The sequence below is a fragment of the Typopeltis vanoorti genome, chromosome 2 (genome assembly GCF_054136105.1).
Source record: "Typopeltis vanoorti isolate ZY-2024b chromosome 2, IOZ_Tvanoo_1.0, whole genome shotgun sequence".
Classification (NCBI taxonomy): Eukaryota; Metazoa; Arthropoda; class Arachnida; order Uropygi; family Thelyphonidae; genus Typopeltis; species Typopeltis vanoorti.
In genome coordinates this window covers 78,092,676-78,111,659 of record NC_143550.1, presented here as the reverse complement: position 1 = coordinate 78,111,659, position 18,984 = coordinate 78,092,676, and the positions used below count along the sequence as shown (strand labels likewise).

At 35.8% G+C, this 18,984-nt stretch overlaps 1 protein-coding gene across 2 annotated transcripts in view; it reads left to right on the top strand.

The window, feature by feature from the left end:
- Positions 1-18,984, top strand: part of LOC150109200 (rho guanine nucleotide exchange factor 3-like) — a 235,143-nt gene that overhangs the window by 172,707 nt on the left and 43,452 nt on the right. For both annotated transcript variants that reach the window (XM_090406217.1, XM_090406208.1), the window contains one exon: positions 8,891-8,932. In XM_090406217.1, coding sequence (XP_090262343.1) covers positions 8,891-8,932 — 42 coding nt within the window. The remainder of the gene's footprint in view (positions 1-8,890; positions 8,933-18,984) is intronic.

Below are 18,984 nucleotides of genomic sequence, written 5' to 3'. Positions count from 1 at the left end.
AGACCATTTAACTCACCCTTAGTTGAAAGAGACTTGATAGAGGTTCCTCGCGTCTTGGATGGGAATCAAACCCAGGTCTTTCTGACCAAAGGGCTTTGTCTATACCGACTGAGCTACAGAGGTTCATATAAGATCAGTAGGTTGTAATGAGATATATTTTAATTTGTCTAAGAAATCTGAAGAATTTAAAAAAAAAAAAAAAAAAAAAAAAAAAATGTACCACCCAAAGAGACTTTACAACTACTTTCTGAAATATTCCCATAAGATATAGTAAAACTGTTCGAATTCATAATACATTCTGGATACTTCATTTGCCAAAACAAATTCTACAAGTAGAAGGAACTGCCATGGGAAGTCCGCTCTCCCCTGCTTTAGCCAACTTTTATTTAGAACATTTAGAAGATATCCTTTTTTCATCTATACATCCTTAATCTTTGTTTTGGGTTAGATATATAGACAACGTTTTTGCAGTGTGGCCCTCACAATATAGTGTATTTAGTTAATATCCTCATATCAAATTCACTATGGAAATTGAAAGACACAAGTTTTCATTTTTAGACATTCCTCTCATCTGCACACAAGGAAGAGCTCTCAACTATCAAACAATATTCTTCTTCTTCTCCGAAAGCACTACACAGCATCTGTTTGACTCTAACAAACCTAATCCAAACAACAAGGAATCAATACGTCGGGTTCCAATTCCATACATCTCCGGCATTTCAGAACTGATTTCGAGAATTTTGAAGAAATGTGATTTAGTAGCAACTTTTATTCCTATTAATAAACTCTCAACGTATTTCTCCTCTTCTAAAGATAAACACTCACCTATGTTTCTTCCAGGTGTATATCAAGTTCCATGTGACTGTCATTTTTCCTACTTCGGACAAACTGGATGCTCAATAGAAAAAGAATACAAGAACTTCAATCGTATATTTTCCAAAAAAATCCAATAAGTCTGGATTAGCTCAACATGGAATAGAGGCAGACCACAACATTCTTTGGTCTGAAACACACCTTTTACATAGATGTCAGTACAAATTCAAATGCCTATTTAAGGAGAGTGCTGAAGCTTTGCTTCACTCTCCTAACTTGAATCGGAATGACTGCCTATCCTTATCAAAAATATGGAAAAGTTTGATTCGAATAACACATCATTAAAGTTTTTTTACTAATTAAGACCAATAATGATATCTTATAAGAGCATAAGGTCTTAAGAAACCAACTAGATACTACATCTATCTGATGATCTGTTTAGTATGATTTTATAAATTATATATATATATATATATGTATGCAATTTATTTTACACTTTTATGATTAACCTTTTCTTCAGTGAAAGCATAATGCTATTGGCAATTTAACATCACATGGCTCGTTCTGTTTTGAATAAATCAATTGTTTACATTCTATGTTTTTAAGCCACTGACAATAGTCTGTTAATTTCAGACTGATATATATGGAAGTATATTTAATAAATACTTTTACCTATTGTTTTCATGTATATATTGTATAGAACTGTAGCACAAGTTTCTTTTAAAACTATGATACATGTTTCTCTTAAAACTATGACATATGTTTCATGATTACACACTGAAGTCTGTTTTATTAGAGACTTTGAGATCAAAAGAAAGATATTTATGGATGAATAAGTGCTCTGTAGTATGAACTGATCGTTATCTAAACTTAAGTATAAACCCATTATAAAATCATCCAGGATAAGGACAAAAATTGGTTGCAAATAAAATCTGAGATCAATAAAATTCTGTGAAAGACATTTTTGTCTTGAAGTTACTAGTAAAAAATCAAGTCTCATATTGTAAATTTATTATAATACTAGCTTATGGTAGTTCAAACATGGGTTAAAGTTATTCTCTTATTTCCATAGCAGTAAGAGCACAAATTAAACAGATTAGTGCTTCAACCTCTAAGCTGTTATAGGATAAGTAGGATATTTATTTGGCTTGCTGCTCCAAATTGTGATTCTATTTTTTTGTAACATGGAAAGCTAGATCATACATAGTTACCCTTTTTGTATTGCATATCATTTATGTATTCTGTGATGTATTTTATCTGATTTGTGTAGGCTTATCAAATGAGAAAGAGGAATACATCAGCAGAAGCTTGAATTGGATTTTCAATCAGCTATAGAAGATTATTTGTATACAGAAGAAACAACTAAAGTTGGTATGGTTGGCCAAGTGAATAGTGCTTTCACTCTTTAGCCAACAGACTATAGCTTAAATCCCACTCTGATATGGATGTTTGTGAATCTCAGAGTGATAGGTAATTTTCATTTGATTTAAGACTCCCACTTGGTAATTGTCCACTAAGACAAGAAAATTCATGGGAGATTTTTAGCTTTGAATTGTAAAAAAAAAATATAGTAAGAAGTTGACAAGGTTTGTAAAGTAGGATTCTTGGATTATCTAATCCTTAGCACATGCTCATAGTCCTGCAATATAGCTTCCCAAACTTTCATGGGAGAGTTTTTATGCAAGTTCCAGCAGCAAAAGATCTTAAACCTATTGTTCATTAGCACTGTGAATGAGCTAAGGTATACATAATCTGGAGGTACTTTTGAGACGAAACATGGGATTTTTTTCCAAGCCACTTCAGCTCTCCAGTAAGAAGAGTGCTGGTCTTACATGGGATGTTGAGATTGCTATCCACTTGGTGAGCTACTACCTAGTGATATAAAAAAATTAAACAAAAATGGGACTGCTTGTTTTCAGAAACTATTACAATATTGGTAATGGAACTGATAACTTATGAACCAGTGGGACTAATAACTTATGAAGCTACTTTTGTCTCATTACCACTCTTTTGGCTAATGAACTTTAGCGCATGCATTAATAGGTCAAACATTGATATACTATATGTATTGTTTGTATATAGAATTAGATTAATTCTTTTAATTTTCTTTGTCATAATTTCATTTTCAAACTGACTAAGGCAGAATTATTAAGTATTAGTGTTGAATTAAAACATTTTATCTTCATGAATCTGTTATTATATCATTCTGTTCCATAGGACCATATACATCAGCCATAGTTTGTATATCTCATATGCAAGGTATAAGCAATTTCCAAAAAAAAAAATCTAGGCAATTGTTTGAAGCTAGCATGTTCTCCATAACATTGGCTTCTAATAATAAATATGATAAAAAAACTTGTTGCAAGTATGAAAACAGTGAAACATAAAGGTGAACACACACACACAATGAATGCTGTATTGTAAATAACTTAAATAGGCATTTATTTCTTGCTGAATGTTCAGTCTAGTATCAGAATCAGTTTTTGGTGTATTAGTGATTTCTTTGCAACTGTTTTGAGCTTTAATACAAGCAGAAAAGAAGATAGAGATTTTGATTGAAAGTCACTTATGATATACATCATTCTTCTTCTTCTCTTGAACATTTCTTGAAGAACTAGTGCTTATATAAGGGATGAGCATTGTATGTAAAGTTAAGTGAAATTTAAAGTGAAGTGAAAGATGTAAAGTGAAATTTTTGTTGATCCCAAACATAAAAACTTGATAACCCATAGAAAGTTTAGTATCACAGACAAGCTAAGGATCAATCACTCTGGGAATCCTGCTCTGGATATCAAATGTACACCTTTTTTCGAGAAATATTCAGGTATGCATAAGCACCCAGTAGAAGTTGATATTGATTATGATCTTTTGCTTAGAGATCCTATGTTGAGAAGAATTGTGCTGGCTACATGTTTCATGTAGATAAGGAATGTTCAGTACAGAAGTTTTGATCAGACAACTGGAAGGAGTAATTCATCCTACTTAGCATTCTGATAATACAAGATAAATATTATTATTATGTGACACATTGGAGTCCACTCATCACAGGAGAGCATGCCACACAATCCACAGTCTACTTAAATTAACCATCCCCACACTATGCCATCTGTTGTCCACTAATAGTATTTTTATCTATTTATTGCGTGTGTTCTTCAGCCAGTTTGCCTATATGCCGACAGAAAAACCAAAGTTCTTGGGAGAAAAAACCTGCTACTTTCATATAGGATTGCTAACCTTCATTTGAAAATATTCATGTATAATGATTCCTCTCATCATGACAAGAATTGAATTCAGATCTTTTCCAATCAAAGGATCAACTGCTGTCAACTGTTGATTTTTGCTAAACATTTGATCAAACAAACTCTTGATTTTTGTCTAAAATCAAGATCCTTCTGCCTAGAGATCAATCTAAACAAGGTGGATCTCTTGATAGAAGCTGACACTGGTTATGATCTTTGCCTAGAGATCCTGCTATGTTTAGAAGAATTGCTTGTGAGGTAAAATTGAAAGTTTGTTTGAAGAGATCTTCTTCTGGATCATCCAGTTATTGTGGATGGTATAGGCATAATTTGTATAAAACATTCATTATTGCAACTGCTTTGGCATATCTACCTGCTAGATCAGTACAACTGAAATAAGGAAGCCAGTTGAATTTATTGCCATTGAAATCACTAGGGAAAGTGACTTTGCTATTGAGAAAGTTGGATTTGAGAAAATCTAAAGAAAATGAGATTCCAGAATGATTGTTGGCATTAGGAGAGTGATAAAAATAAGTGAGCCTAATTGAAGAACAAATTTTAAAAAGTGAAATTAATGATTTCAAGAGAATGAAAAATAAGCTTAAAAAAATTGGAATTAATAATTTTGCAATGGTTATATGTTGAGTTCTTTAAAACAGATTTCAAATTAAGGAAGTCATACATTTTAACTTATCCTAATGCATTGAAAGAGTTTGAAGTGTAGAACAAACTCTGTTGTGTATAGTGCATTTTTAGTGACTTCTGTAACTGAAACTGATTAGTGTTTCAGCAGCCTATTTAAGAGCTATGGACTGTATCTTTCTTGGTGAATATTAAAGGAGGAGGAAGAAATAAACTTCCCTTGTGTTTGAAAGATAGATATAAATTTGATCCACACACAAAACTTCAGAAAACTTATAAGCATAGGCACACCATTATCATATGGGAGTGAAGAAGACGACCTGGTTGGCTGAATTGAGTGGCAACTTTGTTTTTTCAGCCAACAGGCTATGGGTTTCAGTCCTGCTGTGTTTGTGAATATTTTTATAAACCAAATAACAGATGTTGGTCTGCATTACCCTAAAAATTTCTATTTTTGGTCTTCAGATTTCTTGATATCTGACACATAACTTATTCATGGTGCATGAGTAAATTGAAACCTGTTCCTGGTTTTTTCATTCATCAGTTTGTACTCAAATATTTGTAATTGCTCATGGCTGAGCAGACAAGCTTTTATCCTTACAAAGAGAAAAGGAATAAGTAATCTTTAAACTGTAGGTAAGCTGGCAGAACTACTCCAGTGAGAATATACACAAGCTTTTAGGTTCATTTGTTAGTTTTGAATGAAGACGTTATCTATGAACTTAATTGTAGTATAAAACTTTTGCTTTGTGTTATTGGAATTAATGGATTTAAGTCTTGTCAAGTCTTAATCTGCATAGGAAATATCTGTTTGCATCTTATTGTGAATCTGGATTTATGATTAAATATTCTTTGAAATATGCATTTGCTATGAATTAAGTGGCTCTATCCAGTTATCATGAAGAAAAAAAAAAAAAAAAGCCTCAGAAAATCCGTCATGCGTGACTGATTTTCTGAGGTATGGGATTTCTCTCTCTCCTCTCCACCATTCGAAATTAGTGAAATTTGTAGCTGCATGTTAGCAACAAGTATGTACTTAGAACCTGCAAAGATGTCAAGTCATAAAATAAGTTTTAAACAGAAATGTACACTTCTGTATTTTGTCAAGCCTACCAAATTTTTACTCACTTTTTATATATTTATATTTTAGACAAGATAAAAAAAGTGAACATGTAACTGTTTTGCACACTGATTTAACATATTTTCATTTAAATTTGTTATATTTTTTTTTATTAAAATCCAGTGGATAGTTGTATCTATATGTAATTGCTAGTTTATTTAAGTGTATTGATTCACAACACAGAATAATATGAAAATAATTAATATTTATTAACTTATTGGCTGATATAATACCAGCAAAATATCAGTTAATAAATATCAATTATTTTCTTATTATTCTGTGTTGTGAATCAATACCGTGAAATAAACTAACATGTACTGCCAACACATAAGACTTTCTACTTGTTTAAGTGTGTAGTTATTTCTAGTTTTTTGAAATAATTCTCTCACTCACTCATACACAAGTATGACTCAGTTTATGCCTGGGTTAGGTTCCTAGATTTCAGGCATAAATTGAAGCAAAAATATAATAGGAACATATGCAAATACATTAAGTTCTGTTCCAAAATTTTCAGTAATCAACACAAAATACTTGAAAAATGTTTTATTTTTATCAAATTTACATATTGAAAATTGTATAATGTTTAAGAAAAAATACTGCTTTGAAAACAATAGATTAGATGTCTGTTTGGTTTTTCTTCTTTTCTAATAAGTTATAGTATGGATGTAGAATTGCCTCAATTCTTCTCTTAATAGTTGAGCTTCATTCTCAGTTGGTGGTCATTGCTAGAAGAGTGCGAGATGCACAAACACCTAGAAAAACAGAACAACTAGGAGGGGGAAAAAAGGAGGCACTCTTTAAAGGCAATGAAGAGTAGCAGTGGGTGTCAAGGATGGGTGTATAGGACCAATCAGACTTAAACTTTTGGCATCCTGTTGTCTAGACACCAGTGCATGTTTGTCAGTTCACTTGCAGTTCTTAGTTCATGGTTAATGTAATTTTCTTTTTCTTATTGCATTTTATATTTCATTTTTTGGTTTAATTATTTAAATTTTAGGCTGTAGTTTAATCTTTTAGTATTATAGTTTTATTACAATGTCAGGACCATGTGTGTCTAGGAAGTCTGGCAGAGTCATGACTCATTACCCTTTCCATTTTTGATTTGTGAGAGGTGTAAAAGCAAAGCAGCATAAACTGAGTCACACCTGTACATAGCTTTGTGAAAAGGAAAAGTTGTGAACATTTCTTTTCTGTTTTTTTATTGAAACACCATTGATGTAACTATTATAAAATAGCAATATAAAAAACAGTTTAATTCTGTACATATTTAGATAATTTTATTTGAATTAAAAAAGCCTGGTCCCTGTTGCTTGTCGATCACAAAATTTGCTTCTGTTGCAGTGTGGTTTTGGTATACCATAGTGAGTCCACTGTACATGCTCAACTAAAGTAAAAAGCCTTACATTTTACTGTTGCCTAATCATCAACAAAACTGAAGATAGACACCATCAGTGTGAAAACTGCCATGTAAAAAGGAGCTAACAGTTACAGAAATACTGTCACAACACTTTTAGTTTCTTTATTTCATTATCACCATCAACATATTATTTTTATAATTCCTCTACTAGCTTCACTTTTTTTCCATCAGTGCATTTTGATGATATTTAACTTTAATTCTTTGAGGTTATTCCACTAGCCAGGTTTTTAGTGTTTGTCTGGTTTCTTACAAAAATTAGATATCATATCCAGTTTGGCATGATATCTAATCATATTATGTCATCATCATAATGTATGTAATGTGCATAGAAAGAAATAGTATTGCTGATATTTTGCTAGATTTCAAACCAGTATCTTCAGAATACAAAACTTGTCACATTGCACAGGCAATAACAGTTTGAAACATGTAACTGACATAAGAACATAAAGTTCTAACTTAATGTTATCTGATATGGGAAATGGAGAAGAGTTTACACTGGTTGGAGTTGATCATTCATTGTCACAGCAATAATTCAACAATTTTCTTATTGAGGTTATGGGATGTTTTTTTTTTTAATAATAATAAAAAAAAAAAAAAAAAACTGACTTGTAACAACTTCAGTATAGCACTGTAGTTTTCCATTTTTCCAGACAAATGTACTCTTTTTTTTTATCAACATCAGAGCATGCCATATCTTATTTATCTTCTTGGTTTTGTTTAATACCATCAAACTTAAAATGAAATGTTTCTGCATCATGAATCATTATGTTGCTTTAGATTTAAAAAAAAAAAAAATGCTGAACATCACAAATCATAATCCAGTATCATTTTGGAAGAGAGAGAAAGATCTGAATCATGGCTCTACATGATTGTCACTTCATATTCCTTGATGTTGACTGAGTAGCTCATGAAAGTTAATAATGGAAGATTCCAACAGAAAAAGATGTGGACAGTGATCCCAAACTGGAAAAGTATGAATATGGTTACCAAAACTGGGTAATACTGATAATTACTGATATATGGGTAATATTGAGTTAGTTTTATTATTTTACTTGAAAAGACATATATTCTTGTTTAATCCTTTATCCTAGTGTAAGCAAACAAAGTTGTTATGAAGTATCTTCACAGCTAGGCTACTTGTACGTAGAGGTTGTTGATACATCATGTGAAAACTTTATTTGCTTGCTTTTGGATAAAGGATTAAACAAAAGTATAATTTCTTCTTGAGTATAATTTACTTTGTAATCAAGTGTAAAAACTTTCTATCGTTGTCTCTGATTCAGAGTTAGATATATCTTCAGCATATATCCACAGTTGCTTTTTTGAACTGGAGATGTCGCCTGCTATCATGTAATTAGTAATGCTTAACTAGTAATATAATCACACTGAATACTGGAAATCATTGATTTCGATTATTCAATTATAATTACATTACTAGTTAAGCAGATACAACTTTCATGTTGTTCTGGGTGTACTATACTTAACTTTAATTAGCTGAATTATTTTTGCCTGTATTTGTTATTTTCAACAACCTAGTTTCGTTTTGACATTAAATATGGAGACTTATGAAAGTAATGAAAGTAGAGATCTTTTTTGCTTAAAAAAAATTGCATTATATTACCTAATTAATATATACAATTAATTTTTTATTTGACACAGACTCCTGAAGATCACATTGATAAAGGTCATCTTCCAAAAGTAGTGAGTATGGGTGATATTTTTCTTAGTAGATTATAAACAATGATTTAATATTCACTGTTATGCTTTGAATGGCTTTAACTTTTCTGACTGATTTTCATGTTGGAGGCTTAATGGATTTTTTACAACACTCAAAAAGAATTAAAATAGAATTTAATACTTCCTATATTTCGTCCTAGTCACTAGGACATCTACGGGGATTACAAACACAATTAATGTAACATATACACAAATAACAAACAATACTAAGCCCAACCACGTGGGTGACACTAAAGTCCTATTTAGGAAGAGCGCCCTCTAAGGGCAGTAGTAGGTGGCCTGGAATGTAAGGTGGGAACTCTGGTGATGAGTGTTTCCCAAATCTTCGAAAGCTTAATGCAACCGTATTTATTGAGATTTTGTTGGTTTTTGAGAGCTGCTGCTGCTTCTAAGAAAAGTCTCTCTTTCTTGAATTTGCTGTGGTGAAGCATGGTGGTTTTCTTCCATGATACCCTGTGGGTGGTGTCCAAAACATGGTCAGCCAAGCCTGAATGGCTATAGTTGTGTTTGAAGATGTAAGACTTGTGTTCCTCTAGACAGATGGATGTTGATCTGCCTGTCTGTCCAAAGTACGCCAGCTTACAGGAACAGGGTACTTTGTAAACTCCAGGCAGAGAGAGGGGAGGGAGCTGATCTTTCGTAGAACGGATAAGGGTAGCAAGTTTGCTGTGGGGCTTATATGCTGTGTGTAGGTTGTACTGTTTTAGTATCTTGGCTATTTTTTTGGATGTGCCACGGATGTAGGGTATGGTGATGGCATTTTTAAAATCTTGTTGACGAGAAGGACGGGGAATGGGGGAGGAGTTGATTCTTTTTTTGATACTGTGATCGCTGTAGCCATTGGAGAGGAAAGTGCTGTGTATGTGGTTAAGCTCAGTAGTGAGGACGGTTCCACTGGAACAAAGATTGTGGGCTCTCTTGGTAAGAGTTTTAATAATGCCATATTGTTGAGAGGGGTGGTGGTGGGAGAGTTTGTGAATGTATCTGCCTGTGTGTGTGGGTTTTCTGTATACGGTGAAGGTAAGTGTATCATTAGGCAGGCGTGTGACTAAGGTGTCTAGGAAGGGTAAACAATTGTTCTTTTCCTTTTCCATAGTGAACTGGATTCTTGGATGTAGACTATTGAGATGACTGAGGAAGGAGTCTAACGTGTCTGGGCCATGAGGCCAAATAGAGAACACATCGTCTACATATTTTAGCCAGATAGAAGGTTTGAGTGGGGCTGAGTCTATGGCTCGTTTTTCGAAATCTTCCATATAGAAATTGGCAAGGGGGGGGGGGGGTGAGAGGGGGGAACCCATGGCAGTTCCCTCTATCTGCTTGTAGATTTTGTTGTTCCAAGAGAAATACCCAGAGTTAATGGCAAAGGAAAAGAGATCTAAGATGTCAGAGGGAAAAACGTTTTCTAACAGAGATAAGGTGTCAATTAAGGGAATATTGGTAAACAAAGAGGAGATATCAAAGCTTACCAATATGTCTGTCTTATTCAAGGTTAAATTTTCTGTGAGGGCTTTAAAGTGGGTCGAGTTTTTTATATAGGAAGGGGACCTTCCGGTGAGGGGGATCAGAGAGTTGGCCAGCTGTTTAGATAGTCTATAGCAAGGTGCATTGGTTGCATCTACTATAGGCCTGAGTAGGGAAATTGGGTTTATGGATTTTTGGTAAACCGTATATTCGGGGGGGACGAGAGCGGAAAGATTTAAGTTTTTTCGTGACGTCAGGGCGCCAGGAAGATACTTTTTTGAGTAAAATTTTTAGTTTTTTAACTTGTGTTTTTGTGGGGTCGTGTTCTAGCGGGATGTAGGTAGCGCGATCGCGGAGGATAATGTTCATTTTACGATTGTATTCACTGGTATTAAGAACGATTCTCCGGATAAGGGTAATGTGGCATTACCCTTATCCGCTCTGATGATGCCGATACTTTTTTCTTTACGTAGTTTCAGGAGAGCCATGCGTTGGGCATATGATAAATTACTTTTTGGCGGCGAAGAATGCGCGAGGATGTTGACTACGTCAAGTCTGATGTTGTTAGCTATCTCCGACGGTAAGCGACCGATTCCACGTTCGATGTTCACCATTACGTCAAGCACCGGCACTTCCTTCGGAGCAACAGCAAAATTACGGCCGAGGCAAAGGGCGCTGACGGCATCGTCGTTGAGCCTTTTGGAAGAGAGGTTTATTACTGTCTGGAACGGTTGAATTTGTGGTTGTGGTTTTTTTTTCACAAGGTTGCTATATTTCTTGATGTGTTTATTTTTTATTTTTTGGAATTCTCTCTGTGCGGAAGTTTCCGAAATGCCAGAGAGAATCGACCAAAGTTCAGGGTTAAGAACGGTGTAGAGCTCTGAATGTAAGGAGCCATTGGCGGCGTTCATCACTGCGAGGGTAGCACGTGTAGAGGCGATTTGCTCCCGGAGTAATGCCCGGCTGGCACGGTTATATATACGAAGTGCTTTTTTGGAATGGAAATTGATCTTCATTTTAACGCAGTTTGGTATCACTCTTGTATCCCAACATCATTTTAAAAAGGCCAGCCTATTTAGTTGCCTAGATAGTCGTAGTTTTGACTTACCGTATTGCTTGGATTTGCGTGCTAATTCTTCTCCATCGATGATTAGAATACGTGTGTAGAGGCTTAAGTGCTGTGAGGACATCATGTTGGAGGCTTAATGGATTTTTTAGGCTCCTTACATTCAGAGCTCTACACCGTTCTTAACCCTGAACTTTGGTCGATTCTCTCTGACATTTCGGAAACTTCCATGCAGAGAGAATTCCAAAAAATAAAAAATAAACACATCAAGAAATATAGCAACCTTGTGAAAAACAAACCACAACCACAAATTTAACTGTTCCAGACAGTAATAAACCTCTCTTCCAAAAGGCTCAACGACGATGCCATCAGTACCCTTTGCCTCGGCCGTTATTTTGCCATCGCTCCGAAGGAAGTGCCGGTGCTTGACGTAATGGTGAACATCGAACGTGGAATCGGTCGCTTACCGTCGGAGATAGCTAACAACATCAGACTTGACGTAGGCAACATCCTCGCGCATTCTTCACCGCCAAAAAGTAATTTATCATATGCCCAATGCATGGCTCTCCTGAAACTGTGTAAAGAAAAAAGTATCATCATCACCAGAGCGGATAAGGGTAATACCACAGTCGTTCTTAATACCAGTGAACACAATCGTAAAATGAACATTATCCTCCGCGATCGCGCTACCTACATCCCGCTAGAACACGACCCCACAAAAACACAAGTTAAAAAACTAAAAATTTTACTCAAAAAAGTATCTTCCTGGCGCCCTGACGTCACGAAAAAACTTAAATCTTTCCGCTCTCGTCCCCCCCGAATATACGGTTTACCAAAAATCCATAAACCCAATTTCCCTACTCAGGCCTATAGTAGATGCAACCAATGCACCTTGCTATAGACTATCTAAACAGCTGGCCAACTCTCTGATCCCCCTCACCGGAAGGTCCCCTTCCTATATAAAAAACTCGACCCACTTTAAAGCCCTCACAGAAAATTTAACCTTGAATAAGACAGACATATTGGTAAGCTTTGATATCTCCTCTTTGTTTACCAATATTCCCTTAATTGACACCTTATCTCTGTTAGAAAACGTTTTTCCCTCTGACATCTTAGATCTCTTTTCCTTTGCCATTAACTCTGGGTATTTCTCTTGGAACAACAAAATCTACAAGCAGATAGAGGGAACTGCCATGGGTTCCCCCCTCTCACCCCCCCCTTGCCAATTTCTATATGGAAGATTTCGAAAAACGAGCCATAGACTCAGCCCCACTCGAACCTTCTATCTGGCTAAAATATGTAGACGATGTGTTCTCTATTTGGCCTCATGGCCCAGACACGTTAGACTCCTTCCTCAGTCATCTCAATAGTCTACATCCAAGAATCCAGTTCACTATGGAAAAGGAAAAGAACAATTGTTTACCCTTCCTAGACACCTTAGTCACACGCCTGCCTAATGATACTTACCTTCACTGTATACAGAAAACCCACACACACAGGCAGATACATTCACAAACTCTCCCACCACCACCCCTCTCAACAATATGGCATTATTAAAACTCTTACCAAGAGAGCCCACAATCTTTGTTCCAGTGGAACTGAGCTTAACCACATACACAGCACTTTCCTCTCCAATGGCTACAGCGATCACAGTATCAAAAAAATGATCAACTCCTCCCCCATTCCCCATCCTTCTCGTCAACAAGATTTTAAAAATGCCATCACCATACCCTACATCCGTGGCACATCTGAAAAAAATAGCCAAGATACTAAAACAGTACAACCTACACACAGCATATAAGCCCCACCGCAAACTTGCTACCCTTATCCGTTCTACGAAAGATCAGCTCCCTCCTCTCTCTCTGCCTGGAGTTTACAAAATACCCTGTTCCTGTAAGCTGGCGTACTTTGGACAGACAGGCAGATCAGCATCCATCCGTCTAGAGGAACACAAGTCTTACATCTTGAAACACAACTATGGCCATTTAGGCTTGGCTGACCATGTTTTGGACACCACCCACAGGGTATCATGGAAAAAAACCACCATGCTCCACCACAGCAAATTCAAGAAAGAGAGACTTTTCTTAGAAGCAGCAGCAGCAGCTCTCAAAAACCAACCAAATCTCAATAAATACGGTTGCATTAAGCTTCCGAAGATTTGGGAAACACTCATCACCAGAGTTCCCACCTTACATTCCAGGCCACCTACTACTGCCCTTAGAGAGCGCTCTACCTAGATAGGACTTTAGTGTCACCCACGTGGTTGGGCTTAGTATTGTTTGTTATTTGTGCATATGTTACATTAATTGTTTTTGTAATCCCCGTAGATGTCCTAGTGACTAGGACGAAATATAGGAAGTATTAAATTCTATTTTAATTCTTTTTGAGTGTTATAAAAAATCCATTAAGCCTCCAACATGATGAGCAGTATTCAGTAGTTGAGTAAATGAGGCCCAGAGTAGATGTCTTTAATGTGGGAGCACAAGCCCCCGAAGATGTTCCAGCAAGTTTATGCAATATGTTATTTCTAGTCCTGAGTTTAGCAGCAGTATTGGGGATATATCTATTAAAGGAGAAGGCTCTGCCTAGAGTTATGCCCAAATACTTTGGATTAAAATTGTGTGGCAGTATCTTCCCATTTAGTGGCACTTAAGATGTCACGTGCCATGCTATTGTTCAAATGGAAACAGCATGTTTATCTTGGTAGTTCTTGGAATAAGACACCACTTCTCAAAGATGTAGTTTAGCTCCTCTAGGTCACATAGTTAGTATGTGCTCTATAGTACAGAAGTTCTGGTGTTTTGATGTGATGCAGAGATCATCAGCATATGCAAATTTTCTAGATGTTGTCCTTGGAAAGTCAGAATATATAAATTGAATAGAAGGCCAGAACTGACCCTTGTGGGAGTCCATTAAGTGTTCTTAGCTTGCTCATATCATCATCTATAACTACCTGTATTGTTCTATTAGGCAAATAGTGTTAGATAGGTAATTTTTTTACATTTCACTATTTTAAGGATCTTGTAGATCATGCTGTTCCTCCATAATGGTGTCATATGCAGCCATCAAGTCTATAAAAACTGCACCACTTTTAACATTTTTCAAAACCAGATTTTATATGAGTTGTTATTGCCAAAACTTGATCTTCACAGTTGCCTGAAACCGGCCTATTCATGACGTAGAGTGTCAGTAATAATAGTACTAATTCTATTGTAAATAAGTTCTAATAGCTTAAGAAGACAGACACTGAGCAGTGTTATAAATCTATAGCTTTTCAGGTGTCAGACTGGCTATGATCTTCGATTTTTTTGAATTTTACTAGTAATCTGCACACGCTGTAGAATATTAGAGAAAAATTTTGTTAGCCATACCATTGTATTGGATCCAGAGTTTTTTAAAAATTCAGGGTGAATATTATCAAATCCAGGTTTACCAGTTTTCACTCCCTGGACTGCAGCAAGAAGTTCTTCTTTGGTGAATTCATTTGATAGATCTTCGCTTCAGAACAATCTTCTTTAAGCCTAGTCAATTCCTTCCTAATTATTTTAGTGTGGGTTTTTCTGATTTAGCTCTGGACAGATTCATTATCCAATTGGCAATACACTTGGCCCTAACAGCAGCTTTCGCTAGTGCGATGGGAATTACCACCCAAGTTTTTAAGGAGGCTCCATGCCTTCCTGGTTGAATGTTTAAAGTTCAGCCTTTCAATGGTATCAATCAATTTGTTCTTTCTGGCTTCATTTAAGCTGTCAATAAGAACATCTACACGTCCGCTATTCAGAAAGTTGTTATAAAGTGCTTCATTGATTTCGCTCCATCCAGGTATCTGTTATTTTCTAGCACCTCTAGGGATGCTAGAAATTACTATTTTCACAAATCTTTAGTAGTTACAAGGTTGTGGTGAAATCCAGTGCACATTTTTATCTAGATCTGATGAGAAACTGCTCCAGTTTGCCTTGGCAAAATTCCAATGTGGCATTGGTGTAGTCTCAGCAATTGAGATTTTAGGGCCCACCTCAATAAAGACAGGGCAGTGTTGGCTGTGTGGGAATCTTCCTATAACACGACAGCTGGTCAGCACTGAGAAGGCCTCTTTGATTGGTTGTAGCAAAACATAAGTCAGGATTGGTGCCAGTGTTCCATCTAGCCGAGTTAAAAGTGCAATTATCCTTGTGATCAAAAATCAGCTGTATGTTGTTTGCATCTGCCCACCTAGCTAGCTTGCCACTATTTGCATCAGTTTCTCTATAACCCCATTTGGTATGATGAATGTTAAAGTCTCTAATATAAACAGCAGGGTGTGTTAAGGCTGATAAAATTTCATCAGGCCAGCTTGTAGACAGTGGCTTATAGACATTAATTATTTTTAGGTTGTTAATTTCTATAATAGCAGTAGATATGTTGCTCCTATAAGATTGAAACCTGGAATGGAGCCTCTTTCTTGTAGTTGCAACTCATTGCTTGCATTGGTTTCTTATATAATGGCAATGCTGACAAGATGAATCTTAGTTTCTGTCATTGTAACCTGATAGACTGTTTGTATATGCATGTTCACTAATCCAGGCGATCCTAAGATAGTCTGGATGGCCAAGTTGTTCTAGTTCTTTAGCATTACTCAGGATTCACCATGTAGAGGCGAGCTAGAGTTGCACCACCGTGTTTCATCTGCTGGAACAAGAGTAAGGACAAGGGTCCATCCCTAGAAGTTGCAAATGGAAGTGGTTTTATTGCATGGAGAAGGGTAGCTGTAAAATAGAACGCACTGTAATGTTCTTTTCGACCACTGATTATATACAAAACACATATAAACTGGGTTTAGCTGGTTGGAGGTTTTTTATTATAAAGTAATAGCCTACTAGTTTCACTGACTTGACTGTTGGCTTCGTCTGGGCATACTAAGTGACAAAACAGCTTAAAAAAGATCAAAAAACAAGCTAAGGATATCAGGTTAAAACATAAATGAATATTAAATATTATCTAAACTTAAAAACGCTACATCAAACGCATGGAGCGTGTATGTTATCAGTCATTGTTATACATGTAGAATATTAGAGAAAAATTTATAATTGGCAGCAAAATTGAACTCCGGTGTGCTGAGTGATCTTTTGAGACTTTTCCATATGTCACAAGCATCATTCCTTGGTTTCTGTTCAGGCTGCCTCTTGAACAGATAACTACTGCAGCTTCTTTGGTGTTGCGGGCACGAAAATCTTCTTTCAAGTACAGCATAGTATGTTTATGTTTTAACCTGATATCCTTAGCTTGTTTTTTGATCTTTTTAAGCTGTTTTACACCTTGTATGTCCAGCGAAGCCAACAGTCAAGTCGGCAAAAACTAGTAGGCTATTACTTTACACTGAAAAAACCTCCAACCAGTTAAACTCAGTTTATGTGTTTTGTAAAATAGAATGCATCTTATAGAGTTGTGAGAGCATGGATAGTCAACAAGTTTAAAGAGTGGTATGATAGACTGTTGTCTATGATGGGTCTCCCACAATGAGCCTCATGGCTGTGTGGAAGTCCTGAATAATAATAATATCCTCTGTATATTCTTTTGTCCCATACTAGTTTGAAGATATCACTGTCACTAGTAAAGTTGTTGGTAAGACTTTTTTCAAGTATTTCTCCAACCTGTTCATGGTACAAAGTACATCATTTGTAGGTGTGTTACATTAGCTTTTGTGCTTAAATAATATGCATAATGCAATGCAATTTAACTGAGTTTTTTTTTTTAATCTTATAATAGATTAACAGCTTTCCAAAAAAAAAATTAAAAACATATTGAAAAGAATATATTCTGTTTTTCAGAACCTCACAAACACAAAAATAATGATGATCCTTATTCTGTAGTGACTAGTCATATAACTAAGCCCATCATGTGTATTTTTTTAAAAATATTTTGTTTATCAATTCTATGCACACAAAAAGTTGCAAAACTTATGGAACATCATTGTTGTGTGAGCAAAACTGCATGAAGGATTTTCCATAGTAAAGTAAACTTGGATGAGGTTAGGATCTTAGCTACTAAGAGGAATCTGACATCTATGATTTACTTGGAATGAGAGCTAGTTAAGTAAAGGTCCTGTTCTGCTGATAGTAAACTAATTTGCTAATTAAAAATTTAGAACTTAGGCTTTCCTTGATGGAAGTTTTTTCACTTGGCTATGCTACCAATTATGTATTTGGTTTAATCCTTTATCCAAGTGTAAGCAAACGAAGTTTGCGCCTGAAGTATTTTCAGGACTGGGGCAACTCGTGGTAAAGGTGGTACAAGTTCTGATCACTTGCCTTAGTATCCCATAATGCAAAACACATCTCCTTGCGGACATGTATAATTTATTATTATTATTATTATTAGACGCCACCAGGGAGCCCGAAGACTCATCGAGGGAGGGCACCTGCTCTACAACTCTGTCTCCGCCACTCAATCCACCAACTGACTGCAACTACACCAACGTCATCTACCACCAATGACCACCACTAGTAATTCCAAGGACAATCACAAACATCCATGCCCATGCGGGATTCGAACCCACAGCCTTTTGGCTGAAGAGCGGATACACTAACCACTCGGCCAGCCAGTCTAGCAATGCACTGATAATGCTATGCATTAAGGGAAAGGTCACTACCCAGACCGGTTTTGACCTTTATTGACCTTAATCCAAAAAGGCAACTTGGATTGAGGATTAAACCAAATATATAATTGGTAGCATAGCCAAGTGAAAAAACTTCCATCAACTATCTCTAATCCAGAGAATTTTAATAATAAGGTGTTGACACCTTTTGGCAACTGGTATATGGTGATATGACTTCTCCATTCTTCCACCTTAGTATCACCATCTCTGTGTCTGGCTCCCACTGATGAGACCTCAATAAAGGTCAAAACCAGTCTTGGTAATGACCCTTCCCTTAATGCATAGCATTATACATGTCTGCAAGGAGATGTGCTTTGCATTATGGGATACTAAGGCAAGTGATCAGAACTTATACCACCTTTACCACGAGTTGCCCCAGTCCTGAAAATACCTCTGGCTCAAACTTTTTTGCTTACACTTGGATAAAGGATTAAACCAAATATATAATTAGTAGGCTTTACTTATAATAGTATTATAGTTTTAAACCTCCTTGAAGTGCCTATTAGTGTTATTCAGAACTTAAGGAAGTTTAAAACCCTAGTGTATTTGGCTAGGTGTGTGTGTGTGTGTATATGAATACTCATTGTTTCAGAACCTATTTATAAATTGTTGCTTTTAAATTTCCATTTTTTTTACTGAAGATGTTTTTGTGCCACACAAGATACCATATCTCAATTTACTATTAAATAGTTTTCTTTGATGGACACAGGAAGTTAAAGAGGCAGTGAAGGAAAAGAAGAAAGCATATCAAAAGTTCCTGGCAAATAAGTCAGCTTTTGCTCTTAGAGAATACAGAGACAAATGTAAGAAAGCTAAACACTGTGTAAAACTAGCTAAACAAAAGTCATGGGA